Below are 24,703 nucleotides of genomic sequence, written 5' to 3'. Positions count from 1 at the left end.
AATACATGTACAAATAATACAGGTGTTTTTTTGTTTTTTTGTTTTTTCAAATGACATTCTCGTAAAGTCAAAAGACGAAGTAAGAACACTATTACTGTTATTGTTACGCGATATATTAAATTGTAATAAAAGTGCGATGTTTCGGTTTCTATAATTCCATTGTATTCACGATTCCTGTATGGTGAATTGCATATTATTGTTGTTTTATGATTTGATCGCGTAACCCGGTGGCAGTAAAGTACATTTACCAGGATCGTTGTACCTGACATGTAATTGTCATCGATTATAATTTCTTGCGCACATGTCGAGAAGAAGAATAAACCGCTCATTATAAAACACACCAAACGATCGACAACGCATATTCACTAAACGAAGCATAATCGTCAAATTATATGTGTATATAATGTATCAATAGGCTGTCGATTCGATGTTTCACATTATAGAAATTATACAATCATTCGTGCAACTGTTTTCTCACGACCTTTGCGCGCGGTGTATTTCTGATGATTTCTCTTTTTTTTTCTGGTTACTTTCGAAAATTCTTCTCCTTCATCTCTGACCGTTTTTAAATACATTTACCACCGTATGATTTATGATGTATGCACTTGTTGATTGAGAATATTAAAAATTACAAAATATAAGAATTTCGCGAAACGATATAGTATAATTATGTATTATATATACACACTGCGAAATTTCGAGGCAGAGGTTAAATTGTGATGATGATTAATATTATTATTCTTTATTATAAATATCGCGGATTATTATTATTTATTTCCTTAAAAAATGAAAATAAGAAGAAGAAGAAGAAGAAGAAGAAGAAGAAGAAGAAGAAGCAAAGAGATGTAAGAAAAAAATTGTTATTTTTCCTTGCCTTTCTTACTTTCTTGGGTTTTCCTTTTGTTTAAATTTAACAATTAAATAAAAACACACTAGCAATGCCACATTTACGATAAGTAATTATCTCCGCGCCAGTTTAGTAATCAGTTTGGTCTGGACCTGAAAATAAAAGAAAGGAAACGAATTATTAGGGCTGTACATCACGTGTCATCGTTATAGGTACAAAACGAAAACGAAAAAGAAACTTTAAAAATTTCCTAAGATTTTGTTTAATTTCTAAACCAGTCAATCGGATCGATTAATCCGCCCATCAATCAGGCCAAAATATACTTTCGGATTTATAATAAACGTTGTAGTACAAGTTGTTCAATTAAATTGGATTTTAGATTAGACAATTTTTTAAGAACAATATTTTTCATCTAAGAATCATATCGACCGTATGCTAATTATCTGTGATTGAATGCGTTAATAATAATAATAATAATAATAATGAATAAAACTACAATAACAACAACTACAACTACAACTACACAGCAATAACAACAAAAACGAGCGTTCAATTATTGCGAAGCGGTTTTTAGAGAAAGTAATGTTTATAATAAAATTCCGGCAGACCGGACTTGGTTTGATAAAACGATCGGTATCGTAAACGTGAGAATCAGGGTATATTGTCTGTACGCATATGTTCGAGACGGAGTGTGTCGTCGAAAAGGATTATTGCAAAGCATTTTCGGGATGAGAAAAAAGTGAAAAGAGAGAGAGAGAGAGAGAGAAAGAGAAAGAGAGAGAGAGAGAAAAGAAAACAACACAACCGACGTAGGAATATTCGCTAAACTCGAAAAGCATCGAGAAGTGATTTCAGTCCGAAGATATGTAACACGGAACAGTTATAAATACCATACGGTGACCCTGACATGTCAGTCTCTGACAATAAATATACATACACAATTCACGTATATCGTACAGTATATCTAATACTGTTACAAAAAACAAGAAAATTACTAACGAGCTTTTCACGGTTATAGGTAGGTACGAGACAACGATTAATCATTAGCACATTTATCCATGATTATTGACGATTAAAGCGAAAGCGGGCGGTTAAACATGTTGAAAAGTAAAAAAAAAAACAAATTTTACACACCGACGATGCCTGAGTGAGATAAATGATGAGAGAATAAAATCGTTTGTGAAAAAAATAACAAAGCGTGTCTTGCTATTTGTCAATTATCATTATTATCACAAGCGAAAACGGAGACGTCAAAGAAAAACGACGTATAATATAAACATGCCCGCCCAACTATTATTTAAGCTACTACATCGATCCAGCATCGAGTTATTATACGGTATACGTATACGTGTATATTGTATTACAGTGTACATAGGCGCATAAAATTATAACAGCGTACTGCGTTCGTGAATCGTATAGTTCGTTTGATGTTAGTAAATGATTTAACAGTGTGATGTTATATTTTTGTAAAAAAAAAAATAAAATTACTTCACGATGATGTAATATGTTACATGTGTGCGTGTCTGCGCTACAAGCGTTTATTTATTATTAACTCGCTCGTCTCTGCATCAGACCGGTGAAACACAATATCAGCGAAAACAATACTGTGCATGAGTGATGATAACGATGATAGTGAAAAGAATATAATATAAAGCGGTGACGTTTTGTCTGTTTTCGGTATATTTTCGTATAGACAATTAGAACGTTAGACAACAGTGTGAATAAGTGTGCATATTAAGAACGATTATTCATCATGATCACAATTTCTTCATTTTTATCACGAATCTTGGGTGTCTTATGACGTACTTTAATTAATACAGCAGTGGACGTTGCATATTGCTACCGATAATGATTGTATGATCAGGCAATAGGTACGAAGGTACGTACATTGCTTCACCACTGATCTGAACAATAATCTGTTAATTAATAAGCCGCGATCAGTTTGTATGTTTTGAAGATTTGAACGACGGACTCTCAATTGCACATCGTTGGGTTTGCATGTCTATACTATGTATTAAAAGGGGGATAAAGGTGTGTGTGTGTGTGTATATATATATATATATATATATATACACATTAGGGTGGCTCGTTTAAAAAAAAAAAAATTTTCTCCAGGCGTTAATCGAAAAATTTGTGACAAATACTGAAAAAAAATTATCGTAAAGTCTGGAGGAGGTAGGAAAATATTTAGAGGTCGCTACCGATTATTGTAATATTTTTTATTTATTTTTATATCTAGACCTTACGGACTTGCTATTAGTTTATTTATTTCGTATCGTGGTCCAATTAATCATTGTTCATAAAAATTAATACTGAAAACGAAATCGGGACATTAAGGTGATGCGATGCTCCTCTTTCGGTAACAAAAACTGTTATCCAAATTTCTCCGAGAGGATTAATCTTTCGGATAAAAGACGAGAGCAGCCAACCGCGGAATCGTTAGGCGCAGTTTGTCGTTGATTGATGAATGATTGATTGGACCGCGATACGAAAAAAATGTGCCAATATATACATACAAGTTTGCGAGGCGTAGACATGAGAATAAATAAAAAATATTCCAATAATTAGTAGCGACCATTAAATATTTTCCTGCCTCCTCCAGGCTTTACGACAATCTTTTTTTCAATATGTATCACAAATTGTTCGAGTGGCACCTTAGAAAAAAATTTATTTCAAACGAACCGCTCTAATATACACACACATATATATATATATACAAGAATATGAGAAATAATCATATGGATAGATACACGTATAACGGCAACAAGAGGTGCAGCGTGATAATTCTTATAAATTTTTCCTTCAAATAATAGGTATATAATAATATATGCTGAGGTGTGTACATAATATTAGATTAAAAAATAAATATAAAAAATAATATGTACCGATAGATAAAAAAAACACGTGGCCTGTACCTTCTGGGCACGATTTAAGCCCAGCCCTGCGAAACTAGACAAAACTTGGAACGCTCCTCAGTGGTTGCGGATGAATTGGCCTAACTTCACTCGGCCTGCGGCCGGGCCATCAGCAGTGGCCGTTTTTCAACGAGGATGTCGTGGAGAGGAAAGGAATGGACGAAGCGGCGGTGACGAGGTTCCGGGGCGACTGGATCTGCAGCGCCTGCGGGACATTTTTCGAGCTCTTGATCCTCGGACAGAGAACGTTTATCCTGTGAGTCTTGCTCTGCGAGATGGCGAACCCGTTGTCGAGTTTCTTCAGCTTCTTGAACGCGATCGAGGGCAGAATATCGTAGTCGAACTCGACCGGAGAGACGACCTTCTTCCACGTCTGGAAGTAGGGGTCGTCGGTCGGCGGGGGCTTGTCGACGACCGGAAACATTCCGTAGCCGAGAGCCTCGCCGATCACGTCGACGCACTCGTTCGGCGTCGTCACCGAGCTGCTGTTCTCCGATTCCAAGGACCTCCCCTCGTGTATCCTCCTCCACGAGTGTTCGCACAGCGGCGAATAGTCGGGAGAAGTTATCCCGCTCGAGTAGTTCGAGTAGTAGTTCTCGTCGTAGTTGAACACGTTCGTCTTCAGGGGAAGACTGAGGTGTTCCCGCCTCGCCGGCGAGTAACACTCCTCCGAGGAGTCCTCCTCGGCGAGTATCGCGTCGTCGTTGAGAAGCTTGAAGAGCCTCGAGTGGGTCTGGGTCCTCTGGTACTTGTTCATCCTCCTGATCGAGGCGCACTCGGAGTCGGTGTCGCCCTCGGAAATGAGCCTGCTCATGTCGGAGGTCACGCCGCTGTCCTCGTCGTCCGTTTCCTCCCGCGAATTCTGCACCGTGAGCAGCCGCTGTTTCGCCATCGCGCTGCGGGAGTTCCCGTCCTGCTGTTCAACCTTCTCCGAATCCGCCTCCTCGACCAAATCCCGCACGGCGCGCACCTTCTTCACGGCGAACTCGGTCCGCACGGAATCGCGCTCCTTGATCCTGAGGCTCTTCTGTTCTATGGTCTCCTTGTGAACGTTGTCCTCCTCGATCGCCGCCGTCGACGTCGTCTCCTCGAACTCGGCGTCGAATCCGCACCCGGCCGAGTTGCTCGTCAGATTCCTGACCGTGTATTCCCTCTCGGTGTCCTCCCTGGGTTCCTCGCTCTGAACGACGGTCTCGAGGTCCTTGACCGCCTCGAGGTCGAGGTCCTTCTTCCACACGTGCCTCGTGACGTCGGTTTTCTTCCTGCGTATCGTGAGCTCGGTCTCGACGTTGTCGTTGCAGTCGACCCTCTTGCAATTAGCCTCGCCCTCGACGTTCGCCTTCCCATCCTTCTCGACGGCGGTGACGGACTCGTCGCTCGTTTCCCGAAGATCGATCCTCGTCTGTTCGTCGACGAGAGTGAACTCGGTGTCGAAGGATTCGTTCTGCGACTCCTTCTGCTTCTTGAGGGTGAAGTCGACCGAGGTGGTGTCGCTCTTCTTTATCGTCAAGTTAACGTGAACGTCGTTGCTCTCGTCGGGCTCGCTCCGCGACCTCGATATCCACTCCTGTGAATCCCCCGTCCTCCCGGACTTTACCGTCACCCCGTCGCCGACGACGACGGTCGTCACGTCCTCGTTGTTCTCCGACACCGAGAACTTGAACCTCAGAGGAAGACTGACGCTGATCGTTGTGCTGTCGGTGTCGTCGGGAGGCTCGTCGTTCGCCGCCTCCTCGACGCTCTCGAGCTTTCTCGACTCGCTCTCGGTCTCGGTCTGTTCGAAATCCTCGTATATAACGCTGAGCTGATGAGGGAGTATGCAGTCGTTGTTGAGCGACTCGATCTGGTACTCGTCGTCGGCGTCCGAGTCGCAGTCGCTGCAGCTGAGCTTGTCCGACGAGAGTCTCGACGACGAGTGTTCGAAACCGTCCTCGGATATCGTCGTCGCCGATAGCGATTGGAGGCAGTCTTTCTCCTGCGACGGTGACTTGACCGTTTCCTTCGTCATCGGCTCGTTGGTGTAGGCCAGGTACTCGGACTCGGACCCGCTGTCGGAGCTGGTCGACGAGGTCGTCGAACCGGAGTCCTCGGAGTCCTCCGAGTTCTCGGAATCGCTGGAATCGCTCTCGGAGTCCTCGTTGCCCGTTTCCCGAGCACACCCCGAAGCGTCCTTGTCGGCGCCTCGACGTCCGACGGGTTTCAAAGACGTACTCTCGCGGTGGTTCGTAGGTCTGCTCTTGGCGCAGGTCCACTTCGGTACCGTCAGGTACTCGAGTTCCTTCCTCTCGGCTTTCCCTCCCTTCGTCAAATTCGCTTCCGACCGATCCTCGGCCGTTTCCTCGACTCCGTCGCAGTAGCTCAAATCTGCGTTGTGAGTCTGCGGACGGCAGTTCGCGCTGCCCGCCGAGTAAACCTGGGGCATAGGCATGTAGCCGTGAACAGCGTAAGCTCGACGATCAACTGGAGGCTGACAATGAGCCTGAGCTTGGGCTTGGACTTGGCTCGTTTCTGCGTCCGCCTGACCTTCGGCGTGACCTTGATTAGCGTAACTCTGCGCGTAAGCCTGGGCGTAGTTTTGATCGTAGATCGCCGGGTGAAAGTAGGCGTAAGAGTTCCCGTCCGCCCCGTAACCGCAATAAGCGTACGGATTGTATGCTACGTTAATGGGTTGCATGGGATTGTTGGTTGTGGCGTTTTGCGGCGAGGGTGGCGGCGGGGGCGTCGCGTACTGGACGGGGTAGTATCCCCACCAGCCACCCTCGGGGTTCCAGTAGGGCGAGGGACAGTTTGGGAAAAATAAACCGGATTGCTGATTGCCCGTTACGCTATTCTCTGTTCGAGAGGTGAAATCTTGTTGGCGATTTTCTTGCGGAGCTACAACAAACAGCATATTGCATACAGACAAAAATCAACTCCATTTCGTTATTGGTGGATGTTTGTTTTTTTTTTTTTTTTTGGTTTTTTGGTTTTTTTTCTTTGCTTTTTTTAATGCTCTTTGCGACTTTTTCGTTTTTTTCGTTCGCTTCTGCTTTTTTTTTTTTGTACCTTTTTTTTTATTTTTGTTTTTTGTTTTCTTCCCTTTTCTATTCTTGCCTCTGACTTCTGACAGTGCTACTGCGTGTATATAATATAGTATATACACAGTGTACACTTATCAGCATTCGTTAGTACCGACATTATACATATATGTATGTATATGTGTCCTTTTAACGAGCAATCACCAGCCTTATTACACGCTACAGTAATATGAATTTAATCAACGATTCTCGCGACACTTTAGCGCTAAAGTAATATATTATGTAAACGGTATATATTTTATGCTGATTAAATTTTTCACAGTTGAAAAACAAAAAAGAATCCAATATTATTGTACAAGAAATTATGTTCAATCCTGTGTTCAAAGGAAACTATATATTGTATACAATACGCGGCACGATAATTAGTTCTAGGTTTATAGTAGGTGTATGATGTATAATACGGTATATTAAGACTAGATCGATGCAGTGATGGAAGGGGAACAAAAAAATTGATATGATAAGTTCGAGTTGCATAGGTATTGTTACGATTGTTCGATTTAAAAATTATTTTTTTAAAAATATATCATACATACTCATACACACGCCAACTGCAGTACGCTATATATAACCGTATAGATTAAATTTTATCGATACACATAGTGATACCCAATTCTTTGAAAATTTTGAAATTTCCAGTGATTACGAAATTCTTATATTTTTCCACATCCCAACGACATAAATTTTCCAGTCAACCAGCAATGTGTATATGTATATAATATATATAAATATATATACGTAGTCATGCGAGACGCTTGCAAAATTATTATTATTATTATTATTATTATTATTATTATTATTATTATTATTATTATTATTATTATCATTATATGATTATTATTTTAAACTGCAAAAAAGTATATAAGTATGTATGGTCAGAAAAGAAAAGAAATATATATAATATATATATATGGTATAAACGAACGACATGCAACATTCTCATAATATCAAGAATTCTCAAGTCAGTTTTGTAAGATGCCGCAATGATTACGTAATCACGTTCAACGAGTATAAGTTTTACATACTAACAAGTATCGTGTAATGTATGTATGCATATGATGTATAGGTATGCGTATATGACAGATATGAATATTATATTTCACGTGCGAAAGAGGACGTTGCATCAAAATCCAAAAGCTCGACGGTGATAAATTTACTATTGCATAATGATATAATTTTTATGAACCAGCAATGAGGGAAGTATCGTGTGAGAAATATACAGATATATTAGATATATGGTACAAGGTATAGAGAAAGAAGCAAAAAAATGGAGAAGAAAAAGAAGAAGGAGAATAGAAAAAAATATATGTCCGTATTGCAATTAACCCCAATCGTATGTGAACCATTTACCATCGCCATCGCCCCGCACTTTTATTTATTCACATTAAACCGGGAGAGAATAAATTTTCTCCTCATAGCGTAGGTAGGGAACTTTGTTGGAGTAAAAATTGTCTTCAAATGCATATCGCGTTGAGAAATCGCATAATGTAACGACTCGTGTTTGGAATGTTGTTTTTGCAACCTACGTGAATATGATATTGAGTTCGATTAAAGAGACGGACGATGAAGAAGAAAATAAAAAAAAGAATATATTTATAACGCAATAACGCCGGCATAATTTTCTTGTAACATCACGTACGTGAGTTTATGTTATGTGTGTGTGCCTGCGTTTATTAAAATAAAAAAAATCAAATTACCTTTATCTCAAGTCGCGTGCGAAAATGCTCTGCAAATATATTATTCAACAGTGCGAAAACAAAAATTTTTCAACAATTCGCGATTTTGTATAACGATGCATACTTTAATTCATTTTAGATTGTAATAATAGTGAAAAAATGATAACAATAATTTTGATACTTGAGTATCGCGGAACGATTATTACATGTATATAGGTACTTGTCGTTAATTTCATACTACGTACGATGATTATACATAGAATGTATAATTAGAAGTTATGTCAGTTCAGTAGCAGCGTGTAGTATTATATACGCGAGCAGCTGTTGCTCGATCTCTCGCGTCATCAGTTATAATTTATGAAAAATAGGCATATATCTAATTTAATACAGGCGCAGGGGAATTTGTCTGTTTGATTGTTGATCATATTCATTTCGTAATAGATATCTTTGCATTTCGCTTTCATTTTCTGGATGTTTCTTTCTATTTAATTCCTGTGAACACAGGATCTAAGAGGTGAAAGAAAAACAATGTTCCAATGGCATATTAAAAATGCGCACAACGATCGGTAAATGTGAACTAGACTAAAAAAAAAATAAAATTAAAAAATTATATGTGTAGGTATAAAACGTATTATTTCGTTAAAAAGAAAAAAAAAGTGATAAGTTCATATTAGCAAATATGTCATGGAATGATATACATAAACATTGAAGATTAATAAATTATTCATGAGATATGCGGAGAAGCTTGTTTTTTTTTTTTTTTATGTTTGCTTGTTGTTTTTTTCTTTTTATCATTTTCCTTTTTTTTTTTTTCTTTAATAGCTGTATAGGCACGTATGTTGTATAAATATATATATATATATATATATCAATGTATAATGGCAAGTTTTACGCACGATTGTATTATTATTATTATTATTATTGTTGTTATTATTATTATTATTATCATTGTTATTATATATATGAGGATTGATAAAAAAAAAAATCTCAAACTATCACTCACCAATATTCTCAGGTGACGTCATCGCCTGTAACATCCTGAAGGATCTCGACGGTATCGCGCTCCCCATGTATTTCTTTGGCTCCTGGACCTGCTGCTCGCTTGGCGGCAGGTTAGCCTGAGCTTCTTCTGTACAACGAATAATTATTTTTTCGTACAATGGAAAAAAAAAAAACACTCATGTGTGTTGGTAATGCTTGTAATAATAATTAAAAAACTTAATACACTTTCGCTATCAAACATTATTTTAGATAAATTAGCTTTTGTAGAAGAAAAAGTAACGTCACATAACTTACCGAAAGATTTTGAATTTCTGTTCTGCTTTTTGTTGATCGCGCTCGATGGACGTGGAGCTGAAAAATGGATCGACTCGGTCATTGAAAGCAGCGAAATGATGCGAAACCAAAATGGGCGAGGAATTTTTAACCTAAGACAATGCGATCAGGCTCAATGCAGTTAATCAAACGCTGCGACTCGATCGCGAGATCGTTCAGAATCCGTCCACACATTTTTTTATTCCCAATACTCTGGCGCTAGCAGATTTCTCTGGCACAGAACCAGGGTTCGGTTAATCGAGCAATCGAAAAGTCACACCATCGACGTTTTTCATAATCTGGTATAAAAAAACGTCAGTCAAATTTGCGCATGCTCAGGTAAATGCGGCAATTATGTTCGCAAGGTTTAGTAATGTGTACACGATCATTAAGCGAATTATAATTATAGGAACGACCGGTTAGATTGAATATTCGACTCCAAAGCCGAGAAAAAGAAATGTCTGTAACAGTAATTGAAATGCGATAGAATGCGTATGCGCCAATACTGTTGCGAGTGAGGAAGCGTGTGATAAAAATTGTAGGGATAGGAAAATATGAAATAATATTAGATAAACGTGCGATTCTTAGGATAGAAAATGCACACGGTATGTACATGCAGAGAAGAGAGCACGATCGTTAAACGTGAATCGATAACGAAGTGTGGGATAATACCAAATTATTTGCGGGGAAAAAAACAAACAAACAAAGGAAAGAAAAGATGAGAGATAAAGATCAAACAACAATTCGCGAAGAGGAATAAAAAATTTGAAATATATAGGATGAGTAGTATATACCATTCGAAGTGGACGGTACTTCTCCGGAATCTGTCATTGTCTGAAGAAAACGGAATGCGCGAGACGGAATCGCCGCACCGCGATATCGAGGGTCTTCTTCTTGGTGTAGATACGTTTCGCCGTCCACTATTAAAAGTCACACGTGCGTTTCATGAATTACTGCAGTAAATTTCCGATTTCAAGTTTCAGAATTTTTTATTCTTTTTTATTTTTTATCTTCACCAAACAAAATTACAACACACTGCCAATAATCGTTTGCTAGATACCACTGTCAAAATTTTAATAAATTTTCAGCAGCGTGCGTCGTGTGGATAGAGAAAAAGAATGAAATAAAAGATAAGTTAGATCGAGATAGAGATGGAGAGAGAAGGTGAGAGAGAGTGAGTGGGAATAGTGTCAAAATGAATTTTAACCATAATTTCGTAACACCGTAATTAATATCGACATTGTATTAGGCATGAGGTATTAAATTGCGAGATTGTATTAGATTCCATCGCCTGTATAACCGCACGAACATGGATACAAGTAGGTGATGTTGTATAAGGTAAACCGCAGATACGCGGTAATCTTGAATATGGACGGATTTTGTGGTCGGAAGTAAAACTGCTTTGCACACTGGCGAAATTACGTCGGTGAGATTATTGATCGGAGTTCTAATTATCACACTGTTCAACAAAAAGTAACAGAATGTTTGTTTCTTGACCTGATTTTTTTCCGTCAATTTTGGCATTTGAGAACGTGCAATTAACGAATAAAATCATAATTATATTATATTGGCTCTAGTTTTTACGCTGCTGTAGTATTGTTAACAGAGGGATGATTTCTCGTATAATCATGATTTTATTCGTCAATTCTGCATTCTGAAACATGAAAATTGAAAAATCAGGAAAACAAAAAAAAAACTCTTCCCTTTTTGTCAACCTGTGTGGTATTTTTTTTTTTTTTTATCAACTTCGGATATTGAAAAGAAAATAAAATCGAATTTTTCATCCAAGCGTTGCTTCTTTGAGTCATATATGAAAATGTCGATGAAATAAATAACCGTCAAGGATACGTATCGATGGTATAATTAGACGAAATTGTATAACACAGCAAGGACGAAACGTTATCCCTGAGAACGTACGAAATGCGACATTACCTTGCTCCTTGAATTTGTTCATCAGGACTTTGTCGTCTTCGGTAAGTTGGAGTTTCCGTATTTGTTCTGAATTACCATCAACGTCGGTGTCGGAATCGGTGTCGGTTATCTTCTGGAGGACTCGGAACGATCTCGACTGCACGGGGCCGGGTTCTTGCTGATTTGCCACCCCCGGTGGACCTCTCTGAATTACCCTGAGATCCAAGAGCGTAAGCGGTTAAAGACGCGTCGAAAAATCTGTCGTCGATCGTCGTTTAATCCTTTCAGTCGCAGAAGCAACCATAATGGCACCCATTTATTGTTTTCTTCCTTTTTGTCATTTCTTTCATATTCCGTAATATTATTTTTTTTGCATTTTCAGATAAACAAATACTCGAGATAATATTACATTAATATTAAATAAATATTCACATACACCTCGTTCAATTTTGATAATTCACCCCAATTTAGGTGTCGTTTTTAGATTTGCGAAATTTATTACCCTAGATTCGCATGTCAGCGTGGAAAACTACACGGGAAAAAGAAACGTGCTCGAGTTTTTACTCACACTTTCGGTCCGTGAACCTCGACAGGTATCGTCCGCCCCTGAGACTGATTATCGTCGTCAACCATGATCGGTATAATGCGAGTTCCTCCCTGCTGCGGAATCTGTTGCTGCTGTTGGGCCTGAGGCTGTCCCCATCTCTGCTGCTGATTCGGCGGTTGTTTCAGCTGATGATGCCCGGGTTCGTTTTTCACCGAAAACACAGAGGGTCTGTCCTCGATCTGCGAGTATCAGATACGGACGGATTGCATAAGTAAAAGAGGGTCAAAGAGCGGACGGAGATACGGAGACATTCCGCGTCGACACTCACGCGTATCGGAATAACGCGATCCTGCTGCCGGGGCTGAGAGGCCGGGACTTGTCTCTGGGCGAACTGAGGCTGAGGGTTGGAGGGTGGCGGACTTTGCTGGGTTACCGGAGAAGCGATCGAGCTCTCGATCGTCACCTCGATCGGCTTGTTGGCGTTGGCTCGCTTCGCCCACTCCGGCAGATCCTCCTGCTGCTTCGGTTTGTTCTGGAGCCAAGGGGTCGGCGCCTTGGCCAGGGTGACCTGAGGCGGCGACGTCGGGGTCTGGGGCGAGGAGGGTACACTGGGAACGATAGTGATCGGGGTCACCTTGCCCTCGTTTCGACCGTTGTTCGATGCTGCAAGGACATTCGGAAAGGATGAAGAAACGAAGAGAACCAAGAATAAGAAGGAGAATAAAAACGACGCGACGTCTCACCGTTTGAAGGGACGCGATTTACGTGGGTGCTCGCCGGAGTCCTGTTGACCGTCGACGGCTGCGTCGGGATGTTGGCGGGAAATACGGGAACGGCGACCTGGGGCTGAACGTAGAGATTGGGCCCGGCTGACGGGGTCGTCGGTTTCGGTTCGAGGGCTGATTTCGGGGGCCCCTCGATCCCCTCGTCGTTCGCGTTCTTAGCGACGCGTCTCGCCATCCTGGGACTTCGGATTTGCGAGAGGTCCAGTTTCCCACCCATGCCTGGTGTGTAGGTGAAAGGTTTCTTGTCTTTGGTCATCATCGCGTTTTGAATCGCGGCCGGCGGTTCGTACGCGTCGTTGCTGTTGTTCTGTGGTCTCCTCGGTCTCGGTGCCTGCGATTTGTTATTATTGTTTTGTTCTTTTTTCGACGATCGTGCGATTGTTTAAAATATAATTCAACAAACGAAAACGGGATAATAATAATAATAATATTAATAATAATAATACGACAGTCGGAATCGAACGTACGGCGGTTTTGCAGCAATTAATTCCGAGGGCGTGGTAACCGATGGAAAAAGTCATTTTTCGAAAAGTTCGGTAATTTTTTCATCAACTATAATCGGGCATGTTACAGTTGATACAATATAATCAGAGATTCAAATTCCTGATGCGCGGTTTTCGCGTGTAAAATTGAATGGAATCACGTGACGTAAAAGGTGGGAGATAACGATAGTTGCGGACACATAAAACGCGCGATTTCGCTATCGGGTTTCGTCTCAACTTTCAAGCAGTTCCCGTAGGCTGGGCGATATATATACAAGACGTACAACCTCAGCAATAAACCGAGGCGAAAAGAATCCGCCGGTTTGTAAACGAAACGCACCGTGTAATTATTCATCTTTTTTTATACCCCGCTTCGGTTCGCGCATTTGCTTCGCTTCTTGCAGTAATAAATGGAAAAGGAGAAAAGAAAGAAAAAAGAAAAAATGAAAAAAACTAACATCAGAACGAAAGGAAATAAAAATAACAGATAAAGATTATAATATTTTTCAATCACAAAGCAGGCCTGTCGAAGTTTTACGGCTATTATTACTCTTGCGGTTTATACGCCGCGGCTTTGCTACCGGACCAATGTCTGCAATAATCAAGGAACACGGTTCGGTGACTCATTGGAAACTCCGAATGGTTTTTTTTTACCATAATTTATACGTACACGATAACGCGTTACAGATATATAAGTGCATTATACAGCTGACACGAGTTTGACAGGAAAAAACTCACCATTGCTGACATCGGAAAGAGGCTGCGTGCGTGCGAAAGAGATTAATTAACGAACGTGATTGAAGAGACTCAAAGAGAATTGAAGACGGTTGAGAAATCGAACGGCTCGACTTCTCGTCTACGTATCTATAATCTCAATATCGTTTCACCGAAAACTTCAACCGTCGACAAAAGGATCTTTTGCTTGGTCCCGCAACCAGATTTTATCTCCTCGCAAACTCGGTGATGCCAGAGACGCGACTGGAGCTCCAGAATTTCGATCTTACCTCTGCGGTGTTGATCCTTAGGGCTGGCGCTTGTCCAGGAACTGGTGGGGGTGGCGGAGGCGGGGGTGGGGCAGGAGAGAATCCTGAAATTTAGATAGACAGATGAGAAAAAAAAAAACGGAAAGAAGAAGAGAAATTGCATCCGATCTATCACGCGTAACGTTTTCCGTGTCATTTTGACTAACAACAAGTGCAGAAAGCAGAAGCAAATTTCTGTGTAGCATTACGCGGAGGCGTGGAATAATGTACTTGGTACTAAATTGACGTATGTAAGAACACGCCGCGTGTTACAAGTGCAAGTTAAACCTGGCGGACAGCTCATTGAGAATCCGATGACGGGTGTAAGAAGTCGTCGCTGCTTTAACCATCGATACTATAAATATGGCCGTAAACAAGTGGCTCGGGTGTCTAAAGACTTTCTAACGATTCGACGTGCCATTACGGTTTCGAGAAATCCGGGATTGGGCATATCGGACCGGAAATTCCAAGATCGAAGGCATCTGTTTTGTTCGGTTTTTCAATCTGCTTCTGCTCTCACCTTCGTCTCCTTTGTTTCACGCAGGTTTGAATCAGAGGATTAGAAGGAGTTGACAAAATTATTGCTGCCCGATTGGCGAACTTGCTTTCGAGAAGATAATTTGGAATTATTCTTACCTGTTGGCGCAGAGTCTGGATTCCTGTAAGAAGAGAAGAAAACAACAATTACTAGGGTGGAAAACCGAAGAGCACTTACAACACTGGTCGGGAAAATTTTGTAACAAGGAAGGTGGTTACTAATTTTTAAATACCTATAATCTACCCTCGTTATAAAACAGTATTTTTATTATGATTCGATCAGATCTAGTTTTTGTGTTACAGCTACTATTATACCAGTAAAATTGAACGTTTGTCGTTTTGACTTACCTTTTTCATTCGGGGTGTTTTGTTACTTACTATAAATACCAGTTGATCAGTTTCCAATAAATAACAAAACACCCTGAATCAAAAAAGGCAAGTCGAAACGAAAAACATTCAATTTTAATGGTACAACAGTAGCTGTAACACATATGAAATATTCTAAAATCAATTCCGTAATACCAAACCTTGTTCCTAACATAATCAGTTCAAAGTTTTCATGTTACACCAAAAAAAAAAGTGAATATTTGTTTACCAATTTAATTAAAGGAATATAAATAAGGGACATAAATATCTCAGGATATCGATAAGACGAGTAAAAGTTCGTCGATACACGATACGAAGCCAACGAGGAGTGTTTTTCTGGATTCCTTTATCCCATCCCTACATTCTAACGAACAAAACGTTGAAATTCCCGTACCTTTATCAGCGGGGAAAATACGTACATGATAATAAAGAGAGCCGAATGCCGCGGCGTTATGTCACCGGCTGGAAATATTGGCGTCAGTTTATCGAAGACACAGAACTCGAGGAATGCTAATTGAAATTGCACCGATGCCCTCGAGTCGAGCTACGTCAACGTCGCCGTTTCGAATGTTGTACCCAACTTATCGTGCATATTCTCGAACATTTTTCAACGGATAAGGATTTGTCTTCCGAACAATCCGCAACGACAGCCAGGTTCTTACACGTACAGGCGGACAATGTTTATCGTTACAATATATCTCTTTATCTTTCTCTTTCTCTCCTCAAGTCTTCGAGGTGACTATAAAAGTGACATAAAGTCTGTGCCTGTATACATCAACAATATCCACACGCGTCATGCATAATTTGTTTTCATCTCCCCCCCCCCTTTTTTCTTCAATTCATCTCGAGTTTACAGCAAGTACACGGTACAAGTACACGTGTCGGCACGATTGGCTAATATCGAAACCACAGCCACAGGAGTGATATGAGCGATATTTTGCAAGACCGATCACCTCCGAGTATTACGAAGAAAACAGACTTTTTTCCCGAAAATTTTTCCCCAGCTACAACCGATTCGCAAAAAACGTGACACTTGTGCGATCCACTTTGCACCTTTTAACTCACTTCGCAGTTACATCCAAATAACCCCGAGGTTTATTCTCACAAATGACTTTCACTCGTCGGGTCAGTTATGATCGATGGATCGGACCGATCCTCACAGAGCGTATTCGGAGTTATGATAATTATTCGACGCGGGGACTCGGCGCTCTAATCTCACAGCCGGCACTAAAAAGATATTAGGTTCCGCCTCGACGTCGGTTGACGAACCACCGTTCGCTACAAGTGCCAGCGAGTAACTGGTAACCCATATTTGTTCGGACTCAACCTTCGCTGGTCGAGTGTTTCTGTACATGCGATGTTTTTCCTTTTAGGGATATGTGCAGGCGAGTGAGCTCCGCGTCTTTCGAAGGCCTTGCGATACGCAGACAGACGGACAGACAGACAACACACAGACCACCCCTGTCACCGTTTCTACTACACAAATAAACGTGCAATATATGCTGACTGTATATTCTTCACGTGTATACATTGTACGTGAGTTATACATCGTGCGATATAACATCACGGATAGTAAGTTAAATTCAGAATCACCGCGTTGCGAATGGAGAGATCTCTCCGATCGTGAGTATGAGTCAACTTTTCAGGCAAGTGAGTACGAGGAAAGAGTACAGAGAGCGGTCTTCAATTGCGTTTCGTACCCACGTGTGTAATTGATTCGCGGAAAAAATTTTGGCCCTCGAGCCAAATTACTCAATTACACGTTCTTACACCTAAATTACACGATTTAGACACCTTTCAGTCGCGTACCTTTAAAACGAAACATTTTTGTTTGAATTTTGTTACTCGGAGGTTTTTCGGGTTGTACGAAGTAACAAAGATCGTTTGAAGATTTGTAAGTATACCGTGTTGAGGCTGGGACATGGAAATTTTTGAGGCGGGACGCCGAGCATCCCACTGTGACTGAAAGGTTCAAATCGTTCGCACTTTTCCCGCGTCGAATTATTTCCGACTCTTTGACGGATCGTCGAAACGTCTAGAGGATAAAAAAAAAAAAAAGAAATTGATCCTCGCGACGTTCGGTGCGAAAATAAACGCACAGGTTACACCTATTATTATTCATTGCTCCTGAGAATGGCGCAATTATATCGGCAGGCGGTGACCTTGCGTCGATTCTATATTAATTCAACACCCACATCGACATCGCGGCCATCGGCCTTTCGTCGGTCTTCATCCCGGTTCCCCGTCCTCTGATATCTCACGGCTATACACGTTGGGGTGGTTCATTTTTTAACTTTTTTTTTTTTGTCTAAGGTGCCACTAGAAAAATTTATGACAAACAGTGAAAAAAAGATTGTCGCAAAACCTGGAGGAGGTAGGAAAATATTTAGAGGTGGCTATACCAATTATTGTTATATTTTTAATTTATTTTTATGTACACACCTTACGTACTTGCACGTATATATTAGTTTATTTTTTCCGCATCGCTGTCCAATCAATCGTTCACCAATCGACAGCAAACTGCGCCTAACAATTCCCCGGTTGGCTGTTCTCGTCTTTTATCCAAAAAGATTAATAGTATCGGAGAAATTTGGATAACAGTTTTTGCTACTGAAAGATGAGTATCGCATAACCTTAATGTCCCAATTTACTTTACAGTACTGATTTTTACGAACAATGATTAATTGGACCACGATACGAGAAAAATAAACTAATAAAAAGTCCGTAAGGTGTAGACATAAGAATAAATAAAAAGTATTACGATAATTGGTACCGACCTTGAAATATTTTCCTACCTCCTCCAGGTCTTACGAGAATCTTTTTTTCAGTATTTGTCACAAATATTTCGAGTGACACCTTAAAAAAAAAAAAAAAAATAATAATAGTAAAAGAATAAACCTTCCTAATGTAGGTATTATAAACTTGCGGAAGAAGAAAAGTCTCGTACACCGCCTATTTCTCGTCACTCCTCTCTTCCCTGGTTCTCCCTCCCTGTGGGGGAGTCTCAATAATAATTTTATCTTTGGCTCGCCTCTAGTTTACCTTATCTTAGACCGAGCGCCTAGACGTGCAAGACTGACGGGAAAAGCTCGTCATTGGCCTCGAGCCACGCGAATTGTAGGCGTAGTCCGCGTTAATTGGTTTATACACGGACTATTTATCTTTCTTTTCTTCCTCTTCCTTTTACCATTGCCGAAAATTTCGCCGGGCCTTGATACCGAGATACCGGAAAAACTTTTCTCAATTCTGCCGGTTTTCACCGCACTTGCAATATAATTTTCGCTGTTGCAACATAGGTTTTTTTTTTTTATCTCCCATGCCTTTGATATATTTATCGACACTTTTCTTTGCCGCGTGTTCGGCTATAACGGATGTTGGCCATTTCTAAAAAAAAAAAATTGCTGCATTGACAAATTGATGCGACACATCTGGATTAACTTGTTTCTTTTTTTTTTTGGATAGCATTCTGGCATTTTCTGCAATTGAAAATTTGGAATTTCATAGAAACCAAAACTATCAAGGCACGTTTTGGAAAAAATTTCGAAAAAAGATGAATCCGTTGTTGACTTTCTGTAATTTCAAATTAAAGACTTTTCGCTTGAAAACCCATAACCCCATCATCGTACCTGTGTACTGGTTGACCATAGTTAAGCGTTATAAATACGAAGCACGTTCAGAGCACGCGGCTCTTGGCTCAAGATCAGCTTCATTTTTAATCTTTCAGTATCGCTAATAGCAATAAATTATCGGGGATGAAAAGGATCGAGACACGAGCTCGGCACCTGTTCGATTGAAAGAGGAGGAACCAGCCGTGATGTCTGGTCGCTAAACCGGTCTATAAATCTTATTCAAAATCGTTGGGACGAAACGATGCGAAATTTAGCCAGAGCGTCGAAAAAATTTTCACCCGTTTCTTCTTCATTCTCTCTCGAACAAACGGAAAGAAATTTCGACAATCATCGTCGTTCGTCATCGCGCAAGAATATGGGTCATTCCATTTCTCGACCAAGATTCCAAGTCCATGTCTCAGATTGGTTTTATCATTTTTCTTTTTTTTTTATGCGGAAGTAGGTGAAAGAAAATGAGACCGCAAATTTTTTCAGAAATTTTCGACCCAGCGTATCCGAAGTAGGATGATTTAAAAACTTGAAAAAAAAAACCCACCTTCTAAAATTTGAAGAAGTTCAGCCAAATCTTATAGAATATAACGAAATTTTTGCACTATCATTACAAGATGGAGATGTCGTAACTTCAAAAGATAAATAAGAAAAATAAAACATAAACATTATTATTATGGGATTGCATTTTTTTACATAAAAATGATCATAAAGCTCGTTATAATATGGGCCGAAAAATGTCTATTCGGAAGTATTGCAACGAGCTGTTATGTCCATTCTTATGTCAAAAATGCAATCCAATAATAATAATTTCATTTTCTTGTTTTCCTTATTCATTTACGGTAGTTAAAAAATCTCCATCTTCCGATAGGTATCAAAAATGTTGTTATATTTTACAAGATTTGTCTGAATTTTCTCAGACTTAGGAGGGTGGGTTTTTCTCAAGTTTTTAATTCGTCTTCAGATAAGCTGCATCGAAATATTCTTAAAAATAATTTCAACTGCGTTCTTCGTCACCTACTTTCGTAAAAAAAATCGTAAAGCCAATCCGAGACGTCGAATTGGAATCTTGATCGAGACGTCACGGAATGCCCCATATACCTACATAAAAATTATTCGCATGCAACGCGTTCAACAATTTCTATGAGTCCCTTCCCCTCTTTCGGCTTCCCTCGTCATCGTCTATAATCGGCGTCGCCGACTTTCGAGCACTTTTAACTAAATCTCACAAGTCGGTCACGATCTGTTCCGGCAGATCCGTGACGTGTGTACATTTTGCAGACGGTCTCTGGTCACGCGCCGCTCTTTCTTCTCCTGTTCTTCGTCGTCAGCTCTTATCTGTACTAATATGGAATCAGAAGACTGTATTCGGACAGGTGAGGAATAAAATTTCCACTCGGGTGTTTTGAACCCGTGATAAAACAAAAAAAAAAAAACCACGAGATAACCGGGCGTCATACACACGGGGATTTTTCTACACGTGGCAAGCATCCTCGGATCCAATGAAAATTGGCACCGTTCGCCTGTTTACAGTTTAGAATAACACAATCGTAACGATATCAACGACGATACAGAATATAGATGAATATTGTAAAAAAGTATGAAAATAAATGTACAACTTTTCAACTCTTTCTCTTTCTACCATGTGAAATATTCTGTTTATAATCGCGGGTATAATTTATACGCCACGTACGATCAGCAACGATGCGTTACGAGAGTTTCAGCTCTTCATCGCCGCGCTTCGAAAGCAGTTTCGGATTATTCTCTTTAGATCGATAAGCCGCAGCGGGCAGTTCGATACCTGGGCGTGTAATTATACGGCGATCGATATATAATTTTACACGAAAGATATACGTGTTTGAACAGCGACGAGAAGACGGTCGCGGTTTCGTTTCGGGATCCCAGCCAAGATGCTGATGCCTCTATAGCTATAAGAAATGTATTTAGGTAGACGCGCAAAGCGTGGTTAATTTTAACTCCGGCTGACCTGCGCGTTACCACCGAGTATAAAATGCTTCCGATTATTTTATTTTTAGGCGATGCCTCTATACTATACTCAACGCGAGATTTCACCCCCCCTTCGAGCATGGAAATGCTTTCCATCTCTCCCTCCTTCCCTCCCTTCATCCACTAATTAACTTACTCGTTCGTATTCATTTATCTCTACAAATTCGATCTTTATCCCCCCTTGCCCCCGATAGGTCATTACACCTCGGTCGATCGGCCGAGGAGTTAATAACGAAACAATAAGTTTCGTCCTTCCTGCACTTTGACGAGCCTCCGACAAATGTGCACAATTAATTATAATTATTAAAGTCACCACCTGCGGTGAGACGGATTTTGAAAATAGACCAATTTCTATTCGAGCAGCCGGCCGGCAGCACGTGGCAAGAAACCGTATTTCTTGCAGGCACATGCATGCAGCAGCCGCCAACGTTCGCGAGTTAGTTAAGGTGTCATTGACGCGTCCCGGGAGATCTCGTGCCGAACGAATGAAAATTCAAGTTTCGCCGAAAGGAGAAGAATTCGAAGGGGATTCTCAACCCGCGGGAAACGGAGGGCAACGAACCAGCCGTTTAATTCTAATCCCGGATTGTATTGTTCGACAAACCATTCGCCGATCCAGTTTACACGGGAGTATATAAGTCGGATAATATTTTTAGCCCGCTTATAACGCAACAAAAACGCTGCAGTTGCAGCGCTGCAAAGAGAGAGAGAGAGAGACGGATAGAGAAATGCGCAAAGGGAAATTTCTCGGACCTGAGGATCGGCGACACGCCTGCCAGTTTCTTCATTTACTTGCTAGCCTAAAAATTCCCCCCCTCTAATTCAGCGTACATTTTCCGACGTTCGTTTTCCGCCGCTCCTCCTCGCCGCGTTTTTTTCTTTATTTTCTCACCAATCTTCTCCGCTTTTCTGGGCTACCGCGGAACTGGGTCAAAGCTTAACGTCTAGTATTTCTGTGCAGGGGTCGGCTTGCCGTCCCACGCGAGTCCTACAAGGTGTATCCTTGTGCGTTTCGACCGCTCGCATGCGACACCGAAGACCGCTTATCGATAAATCGGTAGGTAGAATCCCACCAGCGAATTGTCACCGTTTATCTTTATCGTCGAGGGCGGGTTAATTTTGTACCAGCAAATTACCCATTAGCTTCTTTCACCGTTAAATCATTCCGTCGATTATATTATCGAGCGATCCGAATATATTCCGTTCCCATCGTTTTCTCTCAATATACGATATCTCACGTTTACTCTTATTTTAAGAAACACGTTGGTTACTCTATCTCTCGATCGCGTTTGTATATTGGTAACGATATATTCGCATTTTACACGAAAACCGCACCCACGCCTTGCCGTTTTTCCGCTTTCGAATCGCCGACGAGGGATCGCACACACGGAGTTGGGTATTACTATTTTATAACCCTTCAACGGCCAAGTTTCCTTCCTCGTAGGCGTTACTGAATAACGTCGAGTTCTTCCTCTCTTTATTCTCATTTTTTTTAATTTTATTTTCGTTTTTTTTTTTTTTCAACCGGTACCACCGGCCAATTCAGTTCTGGTTAAAATTGGTCGATAAAACATAAAACACGATTCAATTACCAGAATTCTCATGCGTATGAATGTTCGAGGTCTTGAAAAATCCTAGGCAATAATAATTGTCTAGTTTTCGTTCTTTGATCTTTCAGCTATCCTCAAAAATCATTCGTTTCTTGGTACCTATACGTTGGACCGATTTACAAACCAATCGATATTACAAAATTTGCATATAGCACACCTTATGCAAGCTATCCGTTACGCGTGAGTGAAACGACAACTAGACGAGCTCTTATCTCTTACGATAACCGTAGGTACATAGCAAAACCGGTTGGAGATATAATGCGACTTGCGTGTAATAACGCATTGTGTGAAAGCGGCAATAACAACGTCGTTGAAACGAATAAAAGTTGGAATATAATAGAATAGTAAAAATTGCTCGGATATTCAGCAAAGTGCAAGCAGCCTTTCCAAAATTGGATCGGGTACACAAATAGACGAGAGGATGACTAAAATTCGTCCGAGTATAAGGTACATGTGTATCAAAGTTATATGCCGCAAGCGCGAATCACCTCGCGAATACAAATCGAGTTATAATCAGCGGTCCTGCGCACGTTGCGGCGGTTCACGGAATTAAAACACCGGACTGTTATCATTTCCTCCCCCCCTCCGTTTCTCGAAACCACTTCCGGATCCACGTTCAAGCCGCCGTATCGCATAGAGCGCCAGGATTCGTCGAATGTGCAACAACGTGTGAAAAGTGCGCTTGCTTTTCGTATGCCTACTTACCGTGGAGAAAAGTAAAGAAAAACGGTATCAAAAATAAGGTAAGCGTACCAGTCAGCGACGAGTTTAGACCAAATTATTGACCCTTTTATGTTTCAAAATTATAAAAACAGACGGCACAAATTGTGAATATCTCGATTACTAAAACCAATTGCTAGAGGGTTGGACACTATAAATTTATTTCTCGGTGATTTTCGAACCAAGAATCAAACGTACGCGACCAAAAAAGGTCAGTAATTGGGACAGGGTCGATAACCGGTACGCTCACCTTAGTCGGATAACAATTTTATACTGCAAAAAAAATAAAATAAAATAAAATAAAATAAGGAAAAGTTTGAAACTCACCCCGCGTAACTCATGGCTGTATCCAACCTCCCGTTTCCTCCTGTCTTATACGTTTTTCGTACGATACACCCGTAGTAGTTTCCCTGGGGTGGTGGGGTGTGGGGGGCGGGTGGATGGATCTGCGACTCGATCGGTAAAAATCTTTACTCCGTGTTTATGCGGCGTGTCAAGCCCGCCTGCGTCGTGCTTTCCGTTCGACGAAGCAATCGAGTAAGTCCGATAGTCGGGAGATGGGAGATGCGAGTGCGAAATTCTGGATCGGATGCCGGACACTCGGGATTGCGGGGAAGAGGCGACGCCGACCACGCGTTTGCCGCAACTGGCCTACGGCGTCGTCGACCCTCGGGAATCGGCGCGCGCCTTCTTGGTTCTTCGCCTCTCGCACTTATTTGCTCTCGTTCCCGGTTCCCTCCGCTGCTGCTGATGCTGATGCTGATGCTGATCTCGGCGCGCTTTCGCTGGACCGAGTCGCGGCGCCGAATCACGGGGAAAAGGGGGGCTTCGGGGATATTCGGAACCACTAACGGCTCCTCGCCTCGCTGGCAACCGACCATCTCGCCTACCGTACAAGACAACGACAGCGATTCGAGTGGGACGGCTACGAAACCGGTCGAATTCACTTCCTTTTACACGCGATTCAAAATTTTCGCGCTTCGGATATACATCCGCCAATTTCACCGGCGACGCGGCGTCGCCTTTAGCCGGAAGAATATCCGGAATAAATGTTAAATCAGGAATTCGACGACTTTGGTTGTTCGAATAATTTCAATTTAAGGTATGCGTATCGGTTATTGACACGCGTAGACCCAATTATCGACCCGTTTATTTTACAAAATAAATAAATTTTTTCTACGGATCGATGAATAAAACCAACTGTTAGAAGGTTGGACACTGAAAATTTATTTTTTAGTAATTTTAGAACTAAGGATTAAACGGGTACAATCAA

The 24,703-nt window shown here is 41.1% G+C and overlaps 1 protein-coding gene across 5 annotated transcripts; it reads right to left on the bottom strand.

Moving 5' to 3' along the window:
• Positions 1-53: 53 nt before the first annotated feature.
• On the bottom strand, positions 54-24,328 carry LOC107221164. 5 transcript variants are annotated; one of them, XM_046739684.1, is made up of 12 exons: positions 23,758-24,324; positions 15,210-15,232; positions 14,556-14,638; positions 13,028-13,400; positions 12,613-12,947; positions 12,306-12,523; positions 11,759-11,952; positions 10,621-10,746; positions 9,809-9,865; positions 9,516-9,641; positions 3,733-6,636; positions 54-999 (listed from the first exon to the last, which is right to left on the bottom strand). In XM_046739684.1, exons 1-11 carry the CDS (start codon positions 23,769-23,771, stop codon positions 3,872-3,874), a joined length of 4,314 nt encoding a protein of 1,437 aa, XP_046595640.1. In that variant the 5' UTR covers positions 23,772-24,324; the 3' UTR covers positions 54-999; positions 3,733-3,871. The 5 variants fall into 5 exon arrangements, with proteins under 5 accessions (XP_046595640.1, XP_046595644.1, XP_046595650.1 ...); XM_046739688.1 differs by having other exon boundaries at positions 3,763-6,636; positions 23,758-24,323; XM_046739694.1 differs by lacking the exon at positions 23,758-24,324 and adding an exon at positions 15,896-16,774.
• Between the last annotated feature and the right edge of the window lie 375 nt (positions 24,329-24,703).

The sequence above is a fragment of the Neodiprion lecontei genome, chromosome 1 (assembly GCF_021901455.1).
Source record: "Neodiprion lecontei isolate iyNeoLeco1 chromosome 1, iyNeoLeco1.1, whole genome shotgun sequence".
NCBI classification, from domain to species: Eukaryota; Metazoa; Arthropoda; class Insecta; order Hymenoptera; family Diprionidae; genus Neodiprion; species Neodiprion lecontei.
Note: the sequence above shows the minus strand (reverse complement) of the source record. Positions and strands in the feature narration are given on the sequence as shown.